Source organism: Phodopus roborovskii, unplaced genomic scaffold (assembly GCF_943737965.1).
Source record: "Phodopus roborovskii unplaced genomic scaffold, PHOROB, whole genome shotgun sequence".
NCBI classification, from domain to species: Eukaryota; Metazoa; Chordata; class Mammalia; order Rodentia; family Cricetidae; genus Phodopus; species Phodopus roborovskii.
In genome coordinates this window covers 6,991,929-7,013,127 of record NW_026126636.1, presented here as the reverse complement: position 1 = coordinate 7,013,127, position 21,199 = coordinate 6,991,929, and the positions used below count along the sequence as shown (strand labels likewise).

Below are 21,199 nucleotides of genomic sequence, written 5' to 3'. Positions count from 1 at the left end.
TACTGTAAAAAATCATACTGCTCTGGATGGTAGAATAGCTTTGGGGGATGAATCAAATATTCAAGGAGGACACAGAAAACTTATATTTTGGTAGACTTCTATAAATAATCAAAGACTAAAACTAAATATGAGTAAATAATGTTATACTCAAAGGATTACTGGACACAGGTGCAGATGCCACCATTACCTCCCCAGAATCTTGACATTCAAGTTGGCATCTTCAAGAGGTAAATGTTTAATTCTTTGGATTGGAACCCTATCTCAGGTAAAACAATGTACAAGATGACTTCAATGTATAGGGCCAGAAGGACAAAGAGGAAGGCTGAGACCATATGTAGCTAATATAGCAGTAAATCTATGGGGTCATGATCTGTTGCAGCAATGGAATGCCCAGATTAACATTCCTCCAGTACCAAAATGAGCCATAAACCAACCCATGCTTATGGAAAAATGTTACAAGGCACTATAGAAAACAGATACAGAATATCCAGGCTGTACAAAAGAAAAAAACAAAAACAAAAACAAAAACAAAAAAACAAAAAACAATGAATACATAGAGGAATTAAAAGCCTCACCCTTTAAATGGTTAACTGACAATCCTGTCTGGGTGGGACAATGCCTATGACTTCAGAGAAGCAAAAGATCTAGAACAGCTGATTCAGGAACAGTTAAATGATGGGTATATTGGATAATTTACCAGCCCTTGGAATTCTCCTATATTTGTTATTAAAAAGAAATTAGGAAAATGGAAAATGCAAAATGCTTACAGACCTGAGAAATATTAATAAATTAATTCAGCCAATGGACTCTCTACTCTCTACAGCCTGGAATGCTGATGCCTTCTCTGTTATCTAAAGAATGGCCTATTATATTTATTGACTTAAAAGACTGTTTTTTTCACTATACCTTTTCAAGAAAAACATAGGGAAAAATTGCCTTCATGGTGCCAACTTACAATGATTCTCAACCTGCTAAAAGATATCCGTGAAAGGTTCTCCCACATGGAACGTTAAATAGCCCCCCCCTGTGCCAATATTTTGTACAGCAGTCATTGGAAATAATATGTAAGCAATTTCATCAATCTATAATTTGCCATTACATGTATGACATTTTACTATGATTCAAATGTAGCTAATGTAGAAAGAATGTTCAGAGAAGTAAAAAAAAAAAAAAAAAAATTACAAATTGCTCCTGAAAAAAAATACAAAAAGAGAGCCTATTAATTACTTAGGCTATAAAATAGGTTTACAAAAAATAAGACCCCAAAAGGTACAAGTCAGGAGAGATCAATTACAGACTCTTAATGACTTTCATTGATTGCTAGGAGATATTTCCCATCTATGGCACATTATTGGGATAAAACCTGATCAACTGATTCATTTACACAAAACTTTGGATGATATTAAGGATTTAAATAGTTCAAGGGAATTAACTGCTGAAGTTGAGAAACAACTGGCCTTGGTGGAAGATGAATTACAGATGGCGCATGTGGGTCGTGTGGATCCAAAGCTTAAATGCACTGTAGTCGTATCATTGTCTAAGCATCCCCTACAGGAATTTTAATGCAGAGGGAAGATATTGTCTTAGAATGGACCTATTTTACCACATGAGCCAAGGAATAAATTAAAAACATATGTGGAAAAGATCTCTGAGTTGATTCTAAAAGGAAAATTGAGACTTCATCAATTAGCAGAAATAGATCCAGCAGAAATTGAAGTACCTTTTCCAAGTTGACAAATTATGGGTAAAAAGTGAACCCTGGCAAAGAGCTTGTAGTGATTTTTTGGGAGAGGGCAACCATAATTATCACAAAAGCAAGTTAATTCAATTTATAAAGAGAACTAACTAGATCCTTCCTCACATTGTAAGGGAAACACCAATATCTGGAGCCCCTTCATTCTATACTGATACAAATAGACCAGGAAAGGCAGGTTACAAATCAGAACATTTAACTAAAGTGGATATAAGCTTATAATTCTGTCCAAAAGTCAGAATTATATGCTATTCTAATGCTTAATAAATCATAAGGAACCTTTCAACATAGTTACTGATTCACAATACGCAGAAAGGGTTGTTTTACATATTGAAACCACTGAATTTATAACAGATGATACAGAATTGACTTTATTATTTCTTCAGTTACAAGGCATAATCAGGGACAGAAATCATTGCATATATTATATATATACATATATATATATATATATATATATATATATCACACATCCGATTCCATACAGGCCTGCCAGGCCCCCTAGCACAAGGTAGTGATGAGCTGATCAATTATTGATAGAAAATGTGCTGGAGGCCTCAGAATTTCATTAAAAACACTATGTCAATAGCAAAGATTTGAAAAAAGACTTTTCCATCACTTGGCAACAAACCAAGGGTATTATAAGGAAATGACCTCCCTGCAGGAGGAACAGAATCTGGCAGATGGATGTGTTCCATTTTATAGAATTTGGAAAATCAAAACATGTGCACTACACCATTGGTACTTACTATGAGTTCACATTTGCTAGAAGTTATAGCCATCATGGGTATACCTGTATAAACAAAGACAGACAATGCTCCAGTGTATGTCTCTAAGAAAATGAAACAGGTTTTTGCTTATTATAATATAAAGCATATTACAGGTATTATCACATAATCCTACTAAGTAGGTAGTTATAGGAAGATCAAATAAAACTCTAAATGATATGCTAAATAAACAGAAAGGGATCCTAAAGAACCCCCCAAAAAGATTGCATAGTGCTATATTAACTTTGAATTTTCTGAATGCTAATGAGAAAGGAACAATAGCTACAGAGAGATATTGGATAATAGAAAGAAACCTATGGAATTAAATCTACCAGTATACTTCAAAGATGTGTTGCTTTTGTTTCTACAGGTGAAGAAAAAAACATGGATACCATCAAAATTGATAAAGATTTGAACAAGACACCTTTTAATTAGAAGAGATGATTTCTCATTGAGCAGCATGACTGTTTAATCAAAGCTAACTTGTAAATCTAACAAATGAAAACATTTGCTCAGATATAAATTGCCAAGGAAGACCTCCCCAAAATTTAGGGTTGGGGAAGAGTCTTATTTTTTGTCTTTTCAGGAGAATAAAGGCATCCAGCTAATGAATCTGTAGATCACTGGACAAATAAAACATTTGAATGAAAAGGACAAATCATCTAGAAAAGTTGTCCCAAGAAAAAAGAGTAAATTGGCCTATTGGTATATCACTTTTACAACAGGGTAAAATTTCATAAGTTTCATAAGAATGGTCTTTTTTTGTAGTCTCTGTCCAATTAAAGATTAAAGCTGGCTTTGGAGTTGGAGTGTTGGCTCTCTCCTTCTCAAAATCCAAGCATGCTTGTTAAAGTAAAATATAAAATCTGTGTCTCATGTCAGAAGAGCCATCTGATATGGATCAGAAGAAAAGCAAATATTTATGACTATTGTTTTGCTACTAATCTTATAATTTTTGTCATGCTATTAATGGTCTTATAGATTGCTAACTGATTCTAGAAAAAGTCTTTATCTACTTTCATGTACATGATTTCTGGTTTGAGTTGCTATCAGCTTTCTACAGTGAACCATGACCACACCTAACAGTGACCTTTGAAGTCTCCAAAAGGAGCAATGACAATTTCACCAGGACCATGAAAATCCCGTTATGCTGGACAGACAGCACCAACTAAAGATCAGTTTGGACTACAAAATGCACATAACAATTTTGAGGTGACTAGCTGAGATGATCCACCCTCACAGACAATTCTCGGAACAATGTCAAAGTGGCTAGCGCTAGCTGAGGTGATCCAGCCTCACAGACTACTTTAGCCAAGATTTGAAACAAACCCTGTAATTGCCCATTATGCATAGACAGAACAACAAATGATAAGCTTGGCAATTAACCCAAAATTTTCTTTTCAGGAGCCCCTAAAGATGCCATCACCCCCAGACAACAGGAAGAACATGATGCCCACATTCCCAAAGGTGGGTGGTTTTGGTGACTCATTGAGTTATGGATATTTGTCATTGTTTAAAGGAATTGGTTACAAAATGTTGTTGCTTGTGATCACAAAGAAAGTTGAACAAAGGGGATTATATTCAAGGTTTTTATTTTGAAAAAAAAAAAAAAGAGGAATCCAAACATGATAGGATAAAAAGGTAGATTATTGAATCTACTCTGCAAAGAATAAAGGGAGGATGTAGATCTGATAAAGTGAAAGGCAGATGATTGAATCTACTCCTCCCCCCATATTGAATACAGCGATTATCTAATTTTACGTGATGGATACAGGATAGCAGGAGGAAAAAAGCTGTGAACACAGGAAAGAGGAACCAGCCCGGCCAAAAATGGCACTGCAGAGAGAAAGGGAGGCTGGCATGACAGGGATCTAAGAACGTTCATAAATGACCCCATATCCAGTGAAAGAACAAAGCAGGAAGATTTACAGAAACAGTCAGCTGGGTCCAGATAGGGACCCCCTACCTACAGTCTCTGGTAATCAGCCCATGGAAAACCTTAAAATAGGCATGGCCCTTAATTTTTAAAATTGCAGTAGGATTATGTAAAGTATTAGTTCCCCCCCAAAAAAAAACATAAGAAAAAGAAGCTTTCAACAGAATTATCTCCAAGTAATGGTATTTGTGCCGTAGGTGGCACACACCTTTAATCCTAGCACTCCAAAGGCAGTGGCAGGTAGACCTCTGTGTGTTCGAGGCCAGACTAACCTACAGAGTGAGTTCCTGGACATACAGAGCTGTTACACAGAGAAACCTTGTTGAAAGAAAGGGAAGGGGAGAGAGAGAGAGAGAGAGAGAGAGAGAGAGAGAGAGAGAGAGAGAGAGAGAGAGAGGGAGAGGGAGAGGGAGAGGGAGAGGGAGAGAGAGAGAGAAAGGGTGTTGGGAAATGTTATGTTAAGATGTGTGACTTTTGCTTCTGCTGCGTTTAACTCTGTGTTACTGTGCCTGTCTAAAACACCTGATGGTCTGTCCAGTAAAGAGCTGAACAGCCAATAGCGAGGCAGGCAGGGGAGAGGGACAGGTGGGGCTGGCAGAATGAGGTCAAACATGAGGAGAAATCTGGGTGAAAAGGATCTGAGGATCAGGAACAAGATGGGAAGGAGGAGGACTTCGGGGCCAGCCACCTAGCTACAAAGCCAGACAGAGGAGGAAGGAGAGGAAAAGTAATACAGAAGCAGAGAAAGAAAACCCCCGAGGCCAAAGATAGATGGAATAATTTAAGAAAAGCTGGCAAGACTTCCCTGATAATGAGATGGATGACTAATTTATCCACCATCATGGAGCCCTCTTCTAGTAGCTGATGGAAACAGAAGCAGACACCCACAGCTAAACACTGAGCCGAACTCCTGGAATCCAGATGCAGAGAGGGAGGAGTGATAAGAAAAGGGGTCAAGACCAGGCTACAGAAACCCACAGAAACCTGAACAAGGGGAGCGAATGGACCCCCAGACTAATAGCTGGGAAACCAGCATTGAATAAACTCAGACCCTCTGAACGTGGGTCTGTTAGAAGGCCTGGGCAATCTAAGGGACCTCTGACAGTGGAACCAGGATGTATTTCTGGTGCAGGAAAGGACTTTGGGAACACATTCCCCATGGAGGGATACTCCCTTAGCCTAGAGGCAGGAGAAGGGCCTAGACCCTACTCCAAATGACTTGACAGATTTTGATGATCCCTCCTGGAAGGCATCACCCTCCCTGTGGAGTGGGGGGGGGGAGGGTGGTCGGGGGCATGGGAAGGAGGGAGGGAGAGGGACCTGGGATCGATATGTAAAATAAGAAAAAAAATAATAAAAAAAAGAAAGAAAATCTGGCAAGAAACAAGCCAAGCTAAGGCCAGGCATTCATAACTAAGAATAAGCCTCCGTGTGTGATTTATTTGGGATCTAAGTGGTGCCCCCTCCCAAGAGTAAAAAAGACTAGAGAGTAAAGGACACATCATACTACAAGGGGGGGCCCTGGTTCCACTACAGTGTTACTGTCTCCACGCTGATTCTGACAGTGTTCACAGTTGATATGCTGTCCAATTCGACTATGCTCGGTGGCTTTTCTGGTTTAATCTGTCCATTATCGAGATTGAAAACATTTGAGTGAGATCATGGATGTGGCTGTCATTCCCCATTACTATAGTGCTGGGGAATGTTACTTTAAGGCATGTGACTTTTGTTTATGCTGCATTTGTTTAACTCTGTGAAGCTGTGATTCTTTGCCTGTTGAAAACACCTGATGCTCTAATAAAGAGCTGAAGGGCCAATAGCAAGGCAGGAGCATGGGTAGGTGGGGCCGGCAGGCAGGGAGTATAAATAGAAGGAGAACTCTGGGAAAAGGAGCAAGGTAGAACAAGGTGGGAAGATATCATGGCCCAGCCGCCCAGCCAGCCAAGGAGTAAGAAGGAAAATAAGGTGTATAGTAGAAAGGTAAAAGCCCACAGGTAAAAGGTAGATGGGTTAATTTAAGAAAAGCTGGCAAGAAACAAGACAAGCTAAGGCCGGGCATTCATAACTAAGAAAAAGCCTTAATATGTGATTTATTTGGGAGCTGGGAGGTGGACCCCCCCCAAAGGCCAAAGAGTAAAAAGAGTAAAACATTGCACTGCACTGCAAGTGTATATAAACCCCCTTCATGTATTGAAGCTCTGCTATTCAGAGTATACCCTGGGTTTAAGTTTTAAAATATGGTTTTGAGTGAAAAAAAAAAAAACAAGGGAGAAATATGACTTGTCCTAGGTATGGTGCAGGCAAAGGTTTATTGTAGATATGTGGGATAGCACAGCCAGAGTCAGAGACAGGGACATCTGGAGAGTCCAGAGTGGTCATGATCCTGAGCCGTGTGGGGAGAGGGGAAAGAAGAGGAGAGAGAGGGGAACCAGGCATCGCAGCCGGGAGGCCCAAAGGTTCAATGAAAAAAAGCAACCAAAATGGGTTGATTATATAGGGAAGAGCAGCCCAGCCCTGGGCTGGAGAAGTTTAGGATAGGGGGCAGGGTGTGCCAGCCATACCCTGTAACAGGCAGGGACTGAGGGATGCTGGGAGAACCTAGACACCAGCATCCACTCCGACATTTTAAACAGGCACCTCAGTCTTTTGCCTCTGTTTGAAACTTTATAGTGCTTGATGGCCTCCATCTTACAGGAATCCACTTGGCTTTGCCTCTCCATGGCCGTGAACAAAAGGCATGTGCTATTTACGTCCAACCAACCTTATTTTCAGTAGATGAATGGCTCTCTAATTTCACTGGTAATGTTCTTTGTCCCCCATCTGCCATGATTTTACAATTGACTTAGGTCTTCTTTTGAGTACTATAAGGATGCTCACTTTAGTCTGTTAAGAGTATTTACCTTTAACATTTAACACATGGCTGGTCTCCATGTTTTCAAATCGAATCTCACAATGTATATTTTAGGTGTTTCCATTATTCACAATACATTTAACGTATTAGTGGTTATACTAGAATCGCCTATTCTCTTGACATTTGTTTTCCACCAAGTTCTGGGTTGAAGAAGTAGTTTTATGTGAATATAGGAACCAACAAAAGTGGCTTTGAAAGGTCAATAGTTTCACGACACAAGAAAAGCGGTTTTTCTGACAAAAGCTAAACATATTTTTTTGTTTAGGATGCACTCACGTGGCAGTCACTCATCCTTCAACATGGCGTAAAAGACTTGTCTAATGGATTGTTCCATCGATACAAATCCACGTGGCCCTCGGTAAAATTTCCCATCTAGAAAACAGGGACAGCGAACCCTGGAAAGGTCCAGCACACCTGGCTGTCTGAAATCTCCGATGTAGCTTGCCCTTCCTCTCCACATTTAAAACCAACCCATTCTGTAGTTCAGTCTTGTCAAATTTCTCATAGTCCCTCCCATCACACAGCGAGGTGGAATCCTTCTGTAGTGAGTCTCAGACAATACGTAATCAAAGCAGTTATATCTCGGTCTCATTTTATTCCAATTCTGCACTTTGAACTCAGGATCAGCCAGGCGGTGGTGGCCCACACCTTTAACCCTAGCACCCAGGAGGCAAAGGCAGGCGGATCTCTGTAAATTTGAGGCCAGCCTGGTCTACAAAGGGAGTTCCAGGACTGCTAGAGCTACACAGAGAACCCTGTCTCAAAAAACAAAAATAAAAACCAAACCGTTAGGCTCGTCTGTACATTCCATAGGAGAGAAAATACATTACACGATAAATCCGGAAGGACCTTTGGAACTCAGATATAAGTGCCATTGTACTTAGCTACCCGATCTAGGCTGCTAGCTGGGATTTTTCTGAATAGCTTAGCTTCCTCAGGGTTTTGCAAACTTGGACTATATTTCCCAGAGGCCATCGCGCAGGAAGTAACGATCACTTCCTTTATGCTGGCGCCACTGCTGCGGAAGGTCCTTGCCTTCTAGTTAGAGGAAGAAGTTGGCATAATTCTCCACTGAGTGAGTAAGGTGGGATCCAGCGGGCTGGGTGCGGGTGCGGACAGTGGTGTGGGTGAGTGTGTAGGGACCGTGGTGTGTGCGCGGGTGTGGTGTGGTGTGCGTGTGTGTGCCCGCGCGCGTGTGTGTGCATGTGTATGGCTGCAGGCGAGCGTGGATGTTTCACTGTGTGTGTGTGTGTGTGTGTGTGTGTGTGTGTGTGTGTGTGTGTGTGTGAGTGCGCGTTTGTGTTTGTGCGTGCGCCGCGCGCATCTCCAGCTCTGATCGTGGGTGTCACTGTGCTGTCTGCTCCTGCTCTCTCTCACGGTCACAGGGCAGAGGACCAGGCTTCAGGAACCTGAGGTCAGGGACGCAGTCTGAGGGCAGCTGTCCCTGGGGTCCAGGCTTGAGCTTGGGACGCCCAGGGCCGCCTAGGAGGGCAGCTACTTGTTGAGTCCATCATTTCTCAGAGCTGGAGCCATCGCGAGTGTTGTGGGAAGTGAAGGAAGTGCTCGCTAGGCTGTGTAGTCTGGGAGCCCATGCTGGCTCAGGCTCCCCAAGTCTGCCATTGTTCAAAAGGAGGGCCTGGTGAAGAATGCGAACATTATTGCTACACATGTAAGATTCAAGAGTGAGTTTGCTCTTCATTGTGTTTGAGAAATGAGGTTTTAGAATATAGAATTGTGACAAAGTGAAAGAGGAATATGTAAATTGATATCTCCACCATTGTACTTATATTGTTCCTTTCCTTTCCACTGAATATTCATGTAATCATTTCTGAGATCCTTGACATCTCTCCACAATCACTCCCTTTTCCCAAGATGTTAAAGATTTCTGGCGGTAACCCTTAGGGCTTTCAAACTCTGATTTGCTAAATCGGTTACTATAGTGATGGCATCACTCATCACATTGCCTTTCATCATTAAAGGCCTTGCTTTCAAATCAGGAGAAGAATGGAGGTGGAAAGTGATTTCTGTTTACTCCGAGGATTTCTGGAGTGGGAAAGTGAGCCCTTGCCAGTGGCTTGTCTGGGGTCAGGACAGGAAGGGCTTTGTGTGGACCCCTGTCGGCTTCTAATTGTGTGTGGAGGCTGTGAGCAGTGGGAGAGGAGCGTGTGAGTGTGGATGCTTGAGAAATAACAGTAGTCAGTGACCATGCTGACCTGAGTCAGTCTGGGGACATCAGTGACAATCCAATGAAAAGGCTCTCTTTTGTCCCCAGGGGAGGATCCTGAAGGAGAATGGCCAGCTCTGGTCCTCAAGACACGGTGTGTGTAAGTTGTGTCCTCTCTTTCCATGGGTGACTTTCAGGTTGGGTGAGTCTTTGCTGTCTCTCGCGAAGCTTCCCCAGGACCGGAAATCCCCAGCCCAGGCTGCCCCGTCCATCACAGAGAGGGCTGGAAGGTCAGAGCACTTCCTGTGTGTGTCTCTTTCCTGCTGCTTCTGGAGTTTTCTGTGAATGCATTCCTGCACATCTGCTCTCTGCTTGGTCTGTGGTCAGGGAGGACTGTCCTTGCCATGGAGGCCGCGGTCCCCCAGGGAAGCAGGGTGTTTGAGGTTTCAGAACGTTGAGGTGATGTTGTCCTTTGACTGCATGAGATCCCGATTGCTGTCTTTGTTTTCAGGCTGATACATGGGGTTTGAGAGTGAATGGCCTGGGTGCATGTGTGTGAGGAGATGACCTGCTTGAGGGGCTTTGAGAGAGAGTGAGGTCATTCAGGCTGTGATTGGAGGGGACGGCAGTCTCCAGAGTTCAGGAAGACCCAAGACATATGCCATCTAGTTTTTGTTTTGTTTTGAAGAGGGCAAAAAAAAGGTTGAACTTAATATACCAATAATAAGGATTTTTATTTAGTGTATGGACTCTTACATACTTTATAAAATCATAATGACAAAAAAATCTTCATAATATCATCTGATGTCATAATAAACTCAGAACTCACACTGCTTCTTAGGTATTTTACACTGAATGCTGGTGACAGTTCTCTTGAGGTGATAACTTGAAGGATGTGAATGGAATGGAAATGCACAGTTATTGGATGTGTAGGGTGGGGACCATCATCCTTTACTGGGGAGCTCATGCAGTCAGGCGCCTTGAGCATTTCCATGGCTCCTTTCCCGCTCTTGAGTCCTTTCCCTTCTGTGTCTCCATCTTGAACTCTTCCCCAATTTCACTCCACTGTGTTTGTGGTTTCAGGGCTCAGTGACATTTAGGGATGTGGCTGTTGACTTCTCTCAGGAGGAGTGGGCCTGCCTGGATGCTACTCAGAGGGTCTTATACAGGGACATGATGCTGGAGACCTACAGCAACCTCGTCACAGTGGGTAAGGCCATCTGTCCCCATGAGTGGGGGATGTGTCCCCCACACTGTTGTCTTTGCTGACTCTGAATGGAAAGACAGGGCCATCTCTCCTGTGGTAGCTGATGCTGGGCTTGGTGGCCCATGCCTGTCATTCCTTCACTCAGAAGGCTGAGGCAGGAATATTGCTCTGAGTTCAAGGTGACCCTCAGATACATAGTAAGTTCCAGGATAGCCTTGTCTACAGGATGAGGCCCAGTTTCACATGAAGTGAAGTAAATTAATTAAACGAAATAAATAAGGAGATAATATACAGAATTAAGGGTTACAGACATAGTTTGGTGTTTAAGAGAAATGGCTGCTCTTGCAGAGGACCTGGTCTCAATTCCCAGGCCAGTAAGTTAGCCCCCAGCCATCTGTAACTCCTGTTGCAGGGGATATGATTCATTCTTGTGACCTCCATGGGAATCAAACATGTGGTACCCAGATGTACATGCGACAGACACATGGCGCATAAAATGACATAGATTTAAGTTGATAGAATTTTAAAGATGTAACTGAGTTCCTCTTTCCCAAAGGAATAATGTGGGGTTCATGAAACCACAGGAGCTTCATGAAACACCCGCCTTTTGTCCTCACCTTGGAGCTCCTCCCAGTGGCCTATACACACATCCATGCATGCGTGCCAATACAGACTTGTGCACACACCCTCATAGAAACATGCATACTCTGTACGTGCACGCACACACAACTAAGTATAAGAGCCTTTATGATTCACTTAGTAATGAATCCGTAGACTCGATTCAAACAGAGGTAGACCCATTGTGTTTCCTCAGTGAACACTTCCTCTACCTGCTTTGTTTCAGGCTGTGAATTTGTCATTTTCACTGAACAAATCTGTAAGTCTGAGGTGTAAATGTGAATGAAGGCAGTATAAATAACAATATAGCAATTTTTATCTGTTACACTGGTGATGTAACTCAGTGGTAGGGGATTTGCCTAGCATGCTCAAGAGCCTAGTTCTATCCCCAGCATGACTAAGTAATAAATGGAAATTAAAAAAAATAATAATTTTGTGATACTATAGGTCAGAAAATAATTCCAAGTGTTTGAATATACTATTTCATCTAAGTATCAACCCTATCCAATAGATACCACCAACTCAATCTAAGTTGTTATTATTTATTTGCTCTTTTTGAGGCCAGGTCTCGTATAGCTCAGGCTGACTTTAGAATTGCCTTGAAACTCAAGCCAGCCTTGAACTTCTTCTCATCTGCTTGCTTCCACTCCCAAGAGTTGTGATTTCAAGTGTGTGCCCCATGCCCAGGTTTTAGATGGGAACATTGCACATAGAATCTTACAGGACTTGCCTAAATAAATGGCCTTTTTAGTGAGCTGCAGAGGTGGGGTTTATACTAGACAGTGTAGCCTGAGTGTTCATGTTCTTACCTGCTGTGTATACTTTCCCTTATGAGACAAGCCCCTATCTATGTTTACCTGATGTTAGCCCCTCCCCTTTTTCCTGAGACAAGAGTCTTGTTATATAGCACAGACTGGTCCCGCCCCCCCCCCCCCCCCCCCCCCCGCTAGGCTTATAGGCATGATCCACTGTACCAATCGGTACAGGTCTGTATTTTTTGAAATCTGCCCAGGCAGTTCATGGTGGCACACACCCTTAGTCCCAGCATTTGGGAGGCAGGGGCAGGCAGATCAAGGTTAATTCAAGGCCAGCCTGGTCTACATATCAAGTACCAGGACACACTGGTATAATTAACGAGACCCAGTTTCAAAAAACCAAAAAAGTTACCACGTGTATCACTGTTTTCTTCCTTTTAAGTGGGAAGTTCCATTTCCAAACCGGATCTGATCACCTTACTAGAGGAGGAGAGAGAGCCCTGGATGGTTGTGAAGGAAGAAACAGACAGGCCCGGCCCAGGTGAGTAAGAGGAAGGCAGGGCTCCAGCATTGCCAGACACAGCATGTGGTTGGAGAGTCACGTCATGCCTGACACTGGGTTGACACACTTCCTTCAGAGCGCCAAGGCCTGGGGAAGAACATGGCTGAGACCTGGGCAGAAGTCAAGGTCATAGCAGAAGCTGTCACAGGGGCTTCTAGTTCATGGGTCACTAAGTTGTTCCCATCGTCCTCTCTCTCACTGGAGCAGTCACCCTCTTTCTGACATGTTAAATGCATTTTATTATTGGTTGTGTGTGTGCACATGGAATGCACCAGAAACGCAGTAACACAGTGAGACATAGCGAGTATTTTATTCTGTGCCTCAGAGTCACTGTAACCAAGGTGTGATGGCGTAGCCTACGCTTCTCACTGCAGCACTGGGGAGGTGGAAGGAGCAATCTCTTGTGTTGCTAACACCCAGCTCAGCCTAGTTTACCTGTCAAGCTCCAGGCAAAAGAGAGACCCTGACTCAAAAAGAGTAGATGGTCAAGCCAATGGGACATCCTTCTACCTCCTTCTACCGAGTTTGACACGGGGCTGTGATCTCTTCTTGGTTGTCAATGAGACTACATCTGGAACTAAAGTAAAACCCAAGCAGCTGGCTGTACCTGTGAGAGTTTTCTTAATTAAGCCATTTGAAGTGGGAAGACATACCTTAAATCTAGGCCCCACCTTCTGGTGGCAGACCGTAAAAAGGATGTGAAGGAAGGAAGCTCTTGCCTTCTGTCTGCCTCCCCCCACTCTGCTGTCAAGTCCATTCCTCCACTGACATGAGAGCCTGTTTCTTCAGATTCCAGCATGTACGTACCAAAAGCCAGCGGAGACATGCTGTGGTGTGAACGACCCCTGGATTCTTGGACTTTGTGTTGTTAGATGGGCAGTGTTGCCCTAGCTGGTCCACAGCCTGTGCCACTCATAAATCCAATACATAGAGAATGAACCCTTGTGTTCCTCTAGAGAACCCTGACTAACACAGGGGACGTATCCATAGTACCAGGGTTTGGGGTGCGGAAGCAGGGCAGTCAGAACTTCAAAGTTATCCACAGCTACATACTGAGTTTGAGGCCAACATAGGCTACATGAAACCATCTCAAAACATAGAGGGCTGGAGAGATGGAGCAGTGGTTAGGAGCATTTGCTGCTCTTCCAGAGGACCCAGACTTCGTTTCCAGTGCCCACTGGGTTTCCAGCTCTCACGTAGAGGCTTACAACTGCCTATAACTACAATTCCAAAGGATCTGGTGCTCTTTTTTGGCTTCCTTGGGCACCAGGCATGCAAATTATAAACACACACACATGCAGGCACTCACAGAAACACATAAAATGAAAATAAATCATTAATAAATAAATAATAACTCAACCAAATTACAGCCTCAACCACAACCCCCTCAACAGGACACCTTAAAAAATATCGTCCAAATGTACCGATTAAAAACATTTTCTTCATGTACTGTGTTCATGTCTGCAACTACATGTTTAAACACTTTTTGTTGAAGTTTTAATGGTGAGTCAGTCATTGATAGATAGTTGATACCAAGTATTTCATGCCTCCCCTAGAAAGATATCCACAAATAGCCTTCTATCAATCTAATTAATCAATCTAATTAACCAAAACACACTATTACTCTCATACCAATAGCACTATCTTTTCAGGAAGATCTTCAGAGGGTGTTTTCTTTATGAGTTTTCTGTTTTAAATAACATTATGGGGTTGGTTTTAGTTCTTTGGACTTGCATGTATTTATCATTGCATCTCCTTTTTGTCTTCTTATTTCCCTCCTTTTATTGAGAATGGCTCCCCCCCCCACACACACACATAATGTGTGATTTGGGCCTCCCGTCCATCCCTCTGCTCATCCCAGTTCCTCCCCACCTCCTCTTCATTCAGATACACCCGATCCATCTCTCCTCATCATCAGGTCTCTAAGGTAACAACATAAGAAGCTAAAACAAAAATTATCACATGTTTATTCTCCTAGGGATGAGTTCAGAGAGTAAGGAGATCTACAGGAAGTATTCTGCTACAGAGCTGCAGATGGGATTGGGGATTGGACTTGGAGGAATGCAGGGAGAAGCGAAGATCTGCAGTTAGGCTGTGACCTTTGGGTTCCCAGGGGATCTCTGTTGGATTGTGAGTTGGAATAAAGCAGTGAATGGGGAGAAGGAAGTTAGGGGTTGTGGATATAAGTGATCCAAGTGACCTAGTGGGTCTAAGGTAGAAATGGGAACATGAGTGAAGGGCGGACTGCAGCAGGTAGTCTGCTGAGGTCTAAGCATGAGACTAGGAGATGCTGTTTGGAGGAGATGGCAGAATAGGTAAAGATTGGCAACTACCATACCCGTTTCCCTGGCCAGGGATCCTCAGTTGTCTTTAAAACTCTAATGTATTCTCTCCACCCTCCACCAGACAGTCTCACTATGTAGTCCAAGCTATATTGGAACTCATGACACCGTTCCCTCTGGCTACCTGTTCCCGGAATTATCACTATTGGGTACCACTACCACAGATTTTTATTCCCAGTTTTAACAATCCCAGGCCTTGGCAATGTTCTTAATGCATGACAGATACTTGGTATTTGTGTGTGCTATATTATTTTTCTTGTTATTTGGTTAAAAAACCACCAACTCCTGTGTATTTCCAGATGCATAAAGCATCTAAGAATGGTTCAGTATAGTTTGTTTTAATCTCGTTAAGCAGACATACATTCCCATTTCCAACCTGTTCTACTGAAGTGTAACATAAACATAAACTTTTATTATTTCTGCTCTCCTTGCTGTTGGTCAGAAAATACTTAAGAGTTGGGCTATTAATTGAAAAGCTTTTGTGTTTGTGACACAGGAAAATAAAATAGTCTTGCTTCCCTTGTTCTTTCAGATTTGGAGTCCGATTATGAAGCTCAAAAAATATCTGTGGACATTCATAATATGAATCTACCCAAAGAGAGCATAAAGCATATAAGTAAAAATTGTGACCTCCAGGGCTCCAGTTTTAGTAATGGCCCCAACTCTAGTACAATCAAGGGACTACAGAGCTGTCAAGATGACCAAAAGATTACTAAGAAGAAAAAAATGCCTTTATATACCAGCCAGACTCTTAATCACAATATAGAAAAAGAATATGAATGTATAGAGTGTGGGAAGTGCTTTGGTTGTAGTTCAAATCTTACTCAGCATCAGAGTATTCATACCGGAGAGAAACCCTATGAATGTAAGGAAGGTGCAAAGGCCTTAAAACCCCACCAACAGCTTACAAGACATCAGAAATCTCACAGTGGTAAGAGACCTTTTGAATGCGAGGAATGTGGTGAGTCTTTCAAGCATGAATCCAGCCTTGTTCAACACAGGATTATTCATTCTGGTGTGAAACCGTATGGATGTAATGAGAATGGAAAAGCCTCTAATTGCCACTCAAAGGTTATGGAACATCAGAAGATTCTTTCTGGTGAGAAACCCTCTCAATGTAAGGAATGTGGGAAAGCCTTCACTGTTCTAACACAGCTCATCATTCGGACCCACAACAGTCATACTGGAGAGAAATCATTTCAATGTAAGCAGTGTGGCAAGATACTCAGTACTGGCTCATATTTTGAGCAACATCAGAGTAGTCATACAGGTGAGGAATCCTTTGAGTGTAATGTATGTGAGAAGGCTTTTAGGCTTCAGGCATACCTTTCTGAGCATCAGAAAACTCACACTGATGAGAAACCTTTCAAGTGTAAGCTATGTGGGTCAGCCTTCAGACGTAAGTACCACCTTACAGAACATCAGAGCATCCATACTGATGAGAAACCCTATCAGTGCAAGGAATGTGGGAAATATTTTCGTCGACGTTCAAATTTTACTGTTCATCAGAGTATTCACACTAATGTGAAACCCTTCAAGTGTAAACACTGTGGGTCAGCCTTCAGACTTCAGTCCCTACTTACACAACATCAACGAATTCATACTGATGAGAGACCCTATCAGTGCAACGAATGTGGGAAAAACTTCCGTCGTCGTTCAAATTTTACTGAGCATCGAAGTATTCACTCTGGAAAGAAACCGTTTGAATGTAAGGAATGTGGGAAAGTCTTTAGACTTAATATCCATCTCATTCGCCACCAGAGATTTCATACTGGTGTGAGATCTTTCGAATGTTCGGAGTGTGGAGAGGCCTTTCGTCTTCGTGCCCATCTTAAGAGCCATAAAATAATTCATTCAAATCTAAAACTGTTTGAATGCAAGGAATGTGGAAAGTCCTTCAAGCGTGTCTCCACCCTTGTTCAACATAGGAATATCCATGCTGGTGTGAAGCCATATGAATGTAATGAGTGTGGGAAAGCCTTTAATCGTCGCTCAAACCTCACGCAACATCAGAAGATTCATTCTGGTGAGAGACCCTTTCAGTGTAAGGAATGTGGGAAAGCCTTCACTGTTTTGGCACAGCTCACTCGGCACCAGAACATTCATACTGGAAAGAAATCATTTGAATGTGAGCAATGTGGGTCAGCCTTCAGACTTCATTACCAACTTACTCAACATCAAAAAATTCATACTGATATCAAACCCTATCAGTGCAAGGTATGTGGAAAAGGCTTTGTTCGTGGTACAGGCCTTAGAATTCACGAGAAAACACATACTGGTGAGAAGCCCTTTCAATGTAAGGAATGTGGGAAGTCCTTCCGAATTCATTCTGAGCTTACTCAACATCAGAGAAGTCATAGTGAAGTGAAACCCTATCAGTGCAAGGAATGTGGAAAGGGCTTTGTTCGTGGTACAGGACTTCGAATTCATGAGAGAATCCATACTGCTGAGAGGCCCTTTCAGTCTTAATGTGGGGAAACCTTTTGATATCATTACCAATTACTTGGACATTGTAGAATTCATACTGACAAGAATCCTTATGAATGTAAAGAACATGGGAAATACTTGTTTTGAATACTATAAAGCACACCAGAGAATTCACACTGGTGAGGAACCTTACCACTGTTAAAAATGGGAAAACACCTTTAATCCCAGCACTTGGGAGGCAGAGGCAGGTGGATCTCTGTGAGTTTGAGGCCAGCGTGGTCTACAGAGTAAGTTCCAGGACAGGCTCTAAGGCAATACAGAGAAACCTGATCTTGGGAAAAAAAAAAAAAAAAAAAAAAAAAGGAAGAAGGAAAGAAAAGGAAAATCAAGCTTGGTTTGACATGCTTAAGTTCTTATTAGCAAAAGGCCTTATGGATGTAAAGAATGTGGAAAGGCATTTAGCATTAATTCTAAGCTAGTTGTATATCAGAGAATTCATGCTGGTGAAAAACCATATTAATGTAAGAAATCTGGGGAAATATCTAGCTTTGTTCAGTCTTCGTAGCACAGTGGAGAAGCCATACTGCTATGAAGCCATAAAGTGGACTTCAATTGGAGCTCAGGCTTTCAGCATAAAGGAATCCATGCTTGTGTGAAACCCTGTGAATGCAAGGAATGTGGAAGCATGTATAGAATTAGCTCAGCTCTTAAACCTCATCAGAGAGTCCATATAGGTCTGAAACCTCATGAATATAAAGAATGGGAAAGCCTTTATTATAAATGGCAAGCTTATACTACATGGAAAATACATAATCATCAGGGGTCCTATGCATGTAAGGAATATAAACAGTCCTTTCTATGGAAATCTTTCTGAACATCAGAGGACTCATATTGGCAAGACTGCAACTAAAAAGTATGTGGAAAGAAATTTAATTTGCCCTAGAATTAAATGTCAGGGATCCTTGATATGAAGGATCTCTTTGCAAATGAGAATGTGGGACGTTTGTTTTTCATAGGTGATACTCTGTTGAAAATGTATGTAAATGTCAAAAGTAATAGAGTGCCCATCATGTTCTTGATTTACTCTCATCTTGTTAATTATATAAACATAATTCCTCAGACACTACTCTCCTAGGAGAGTCTGCTTAGGGAGAGTTGTATTGGAATTAGGTTTATTTCAAGGCACTTTCCTTGTTACCATTAATGTCCCGTGACTCCTGTCATAGTAGACTGAATGTTTACTTTCTTTATGAATACTTTGTTAATAGTGAGCACAGTACCAGCCAAAGTTGTGGGAGAAAGGGTCATAATAAATAATAAAATTCTTGAAAGAATATTTGGCCATTCCCATGTTCTGTAAAATAGCTTTTAAATTGTTCTCCATTTTAGTGGCATTATTGTAACTCATATGAAAAGCAAAAGTGTATTACAGGTAGTTTAGAAAAACATGCATTCGTACACTGTTAAATTTAAAATAACGTTCTGAATAAAATCTGGTGGATGAAAAGGAGCATGAAAGGATCTTTATTGAAAGTCCATTACTTAAATATTTGTATGGAGATGTTCATGAATAAAGTATTTTTTAAAGGTGTTAAACCCATAGACATTTGAAAGGATAATAACCTGTAATTTATGCTCTCAGCCCAGATGTAAAGATAAAATATACATTTGTGACAGGGCAAGAATTTGTCTTCTTTGATGGAAACTATTATGGAAAATTATCCAAATCTGTTCTCAGAGCCTGAGGTCAAGATGCCCCTGCTAATTTATCTTGACTTAATGTTAAACTACCTGCATGAACAAGTGTTCCCCTCCATGTACATGCTTATCTTGGCTTCTGTTAATCTGCCTGTTTGGGTAAAAGCTCCCCATTCAGCTGCTGAGCATGATAACAGGATGTGATTTTTGCTTTAAATGCTTGGAACTACACTTGTAGTCCCAGCCAACTGAAATAGACTGAGTTAGCTATAAACTGCATCTGAGTGGTCTTCTCTGGTGGGCTCCCCATAAAAAAATTAACAAAAACAGCCAAATCTAAACCACTTATAGTCAACAACACACTTTGGTATCTTCTCCTAGGTTCAAAATCGTTAACATTCCAATTTCCATCCTATTCTGTATATATGGGTATTTAGGGCTATTCTGTTAAGAATACATTTAGAGTTGGGTGAGGTAGTGCATGCCTGGAACCCCATAATTGGAAAGCCAAGGCAGAAAGATCAAGAGTTGGAAGCAAACTAGCTACACAGTGGCTTCAAGTCCAACTCTGGCTGTATAGAGATCTTTTATTTAAAAAATTGTAGACATGACTTTTAAACCCTTACTACATTGGACAATTTGGAATTTCATCCCTACCATAGAGCCATGATTATACTTAAGTGATCCAGAATTTTACAACATTGAGAAATTCGTCATTGGCCTTCAAACTGCCCCTTTTACCTATATATTCTAAGGAGAATACCATATACATAGAGATTTGGCTTTGCTCTGTCATTTAGTACACTTTCAGTTTTAATTAAACCCAGGGACTTTGTGGGTGGTAGAAATATGCCCAGTAACCAAGCTACATTCCTAGCCCTTAGTCATTGTATCTTCTATCCAAGGGAAGTTAGGTTCAGATGAAGCATTTTCAGTAAGAACACATTGCAGATTGTCTACCATGTGGCAACATATCCAGAAACACTTTGGTGTCAGATAACTCATTATTGAGGAAATTAAATTTGGTCATTTGAGTAAATTGGAGTTCTAAAAAGTCTAAATTGTTGTGGATAAGTAATTTGTGTGGACAGACTATTGCTTCTAAATATAGATATGGATATGGTAATCCTGGTCAATTATAAATGAAAGTTGAAATTGTACTATCCTCTGAATAGTACAATAACACTAACATAGTCAAGTTGTGTGGTCTAACAGATGCTATTGTAAGTACAAAATTAATACCACTCAGTATAAGCAGGAAGCCAAGACTGTTGACTGGAAACTTGTTTTTTGTTGTCACATTAGCCCAAGTACATGCACTATCCCTAGCACACGAACAATTGACGAAGTTGAAGAAGCTATATAAACAAGCTATATAAGAAACAGTAAACCCTAAACCAATATATACACACCAACAGCAGTAAATGGCATCTGCAAGTATGTAAATGCATTTTCTGTGCACATGGTTCCTGAGTGGGCTACGAGACCACCAGATGACCCCTGGGGCTAATCAAGGACCCTACATGAGTCACCATGTGTGTGATGCAGACTGAACACGTGCCCTTTCAAAAAAAAAAAAAAAGTTAAAGTGCTTTTAACTGATGAGCAATCTCTCTAGCCCCATGATAATTTTAAAGTAACAAGGGAATAATATGTTTTTCAGGAGCATAAACTTACATAGATTTTTTTCTACATTTATGTATCTATAATCACTTGAATTTGTTATTTTATTGGATTCTAAAGTATATTGTTATGGTGGCATCTGGAAAATTACCTGCTGTTTTTAGTGCCTATCTGAATGATACCTTCATGTGTTTGGCCCTTTGGGAAAAGTTTGCTCTGATTCAAGTTCATCAGTTTGAAGAGACGTGTCTAGCAGAAAATGCAGTAATGGGTAACATTGGGCATTTTATCATTTCCACCAAAAAGATAAACTGGAGGGAAGATGTCTATCACCTTGCCAAATACTATCTTTTCATGCTGGTGTTTAGTAAAAGCATATATAGACATATGTGTAAGGTATGTAGTAGAGTGTGGTCAGGTGTCTGTGGTTTGGAAA

The 21,199-nt window shown here is 41.5% G+C and overlaps 1 protein-coding gene across 2 annotated transcripts in view; it reads left to right on the top strand.

The window, feature by feature from the left end:
* LOC127238883 (zinc finger protein 60) overlaps positions 1–17,719 on the top strand; it is a 54,405-nt gene extending 36,686 nt beyond the window's left edge. Inside the window, exons 2-5 of one of the 2 annotated variants that reach the window (XM_051207655.1) lie at positions 9,640–9,691; positions 10,615–10,741; positions 12,554–12,652; positions 15,548–17,719. In XM_051207655.1, the coding sequence (XP_051063612.1) occupies positions 9,659–9,691; positions 10,615–10,741; positions 12,554–12,652; positions 15,548–17,484 (2,196 nt within the window). In that variant the 5' untranslated portion in view covers positions 9,640–9,658 and the 3' untranslated portion in view covers positions 17,485–17,719. The remainder of the gene's footprint in view (positions 1–9,639; positions 9,692–10,614; positions 10,742–12,553; positions 12,653–15,547) is intronic. The other variant, XM_051207654.1, reaches the window with a different exon arrangement.
* Positions 17,720–21,199: the final 3,480 nt, after the last annotated feature.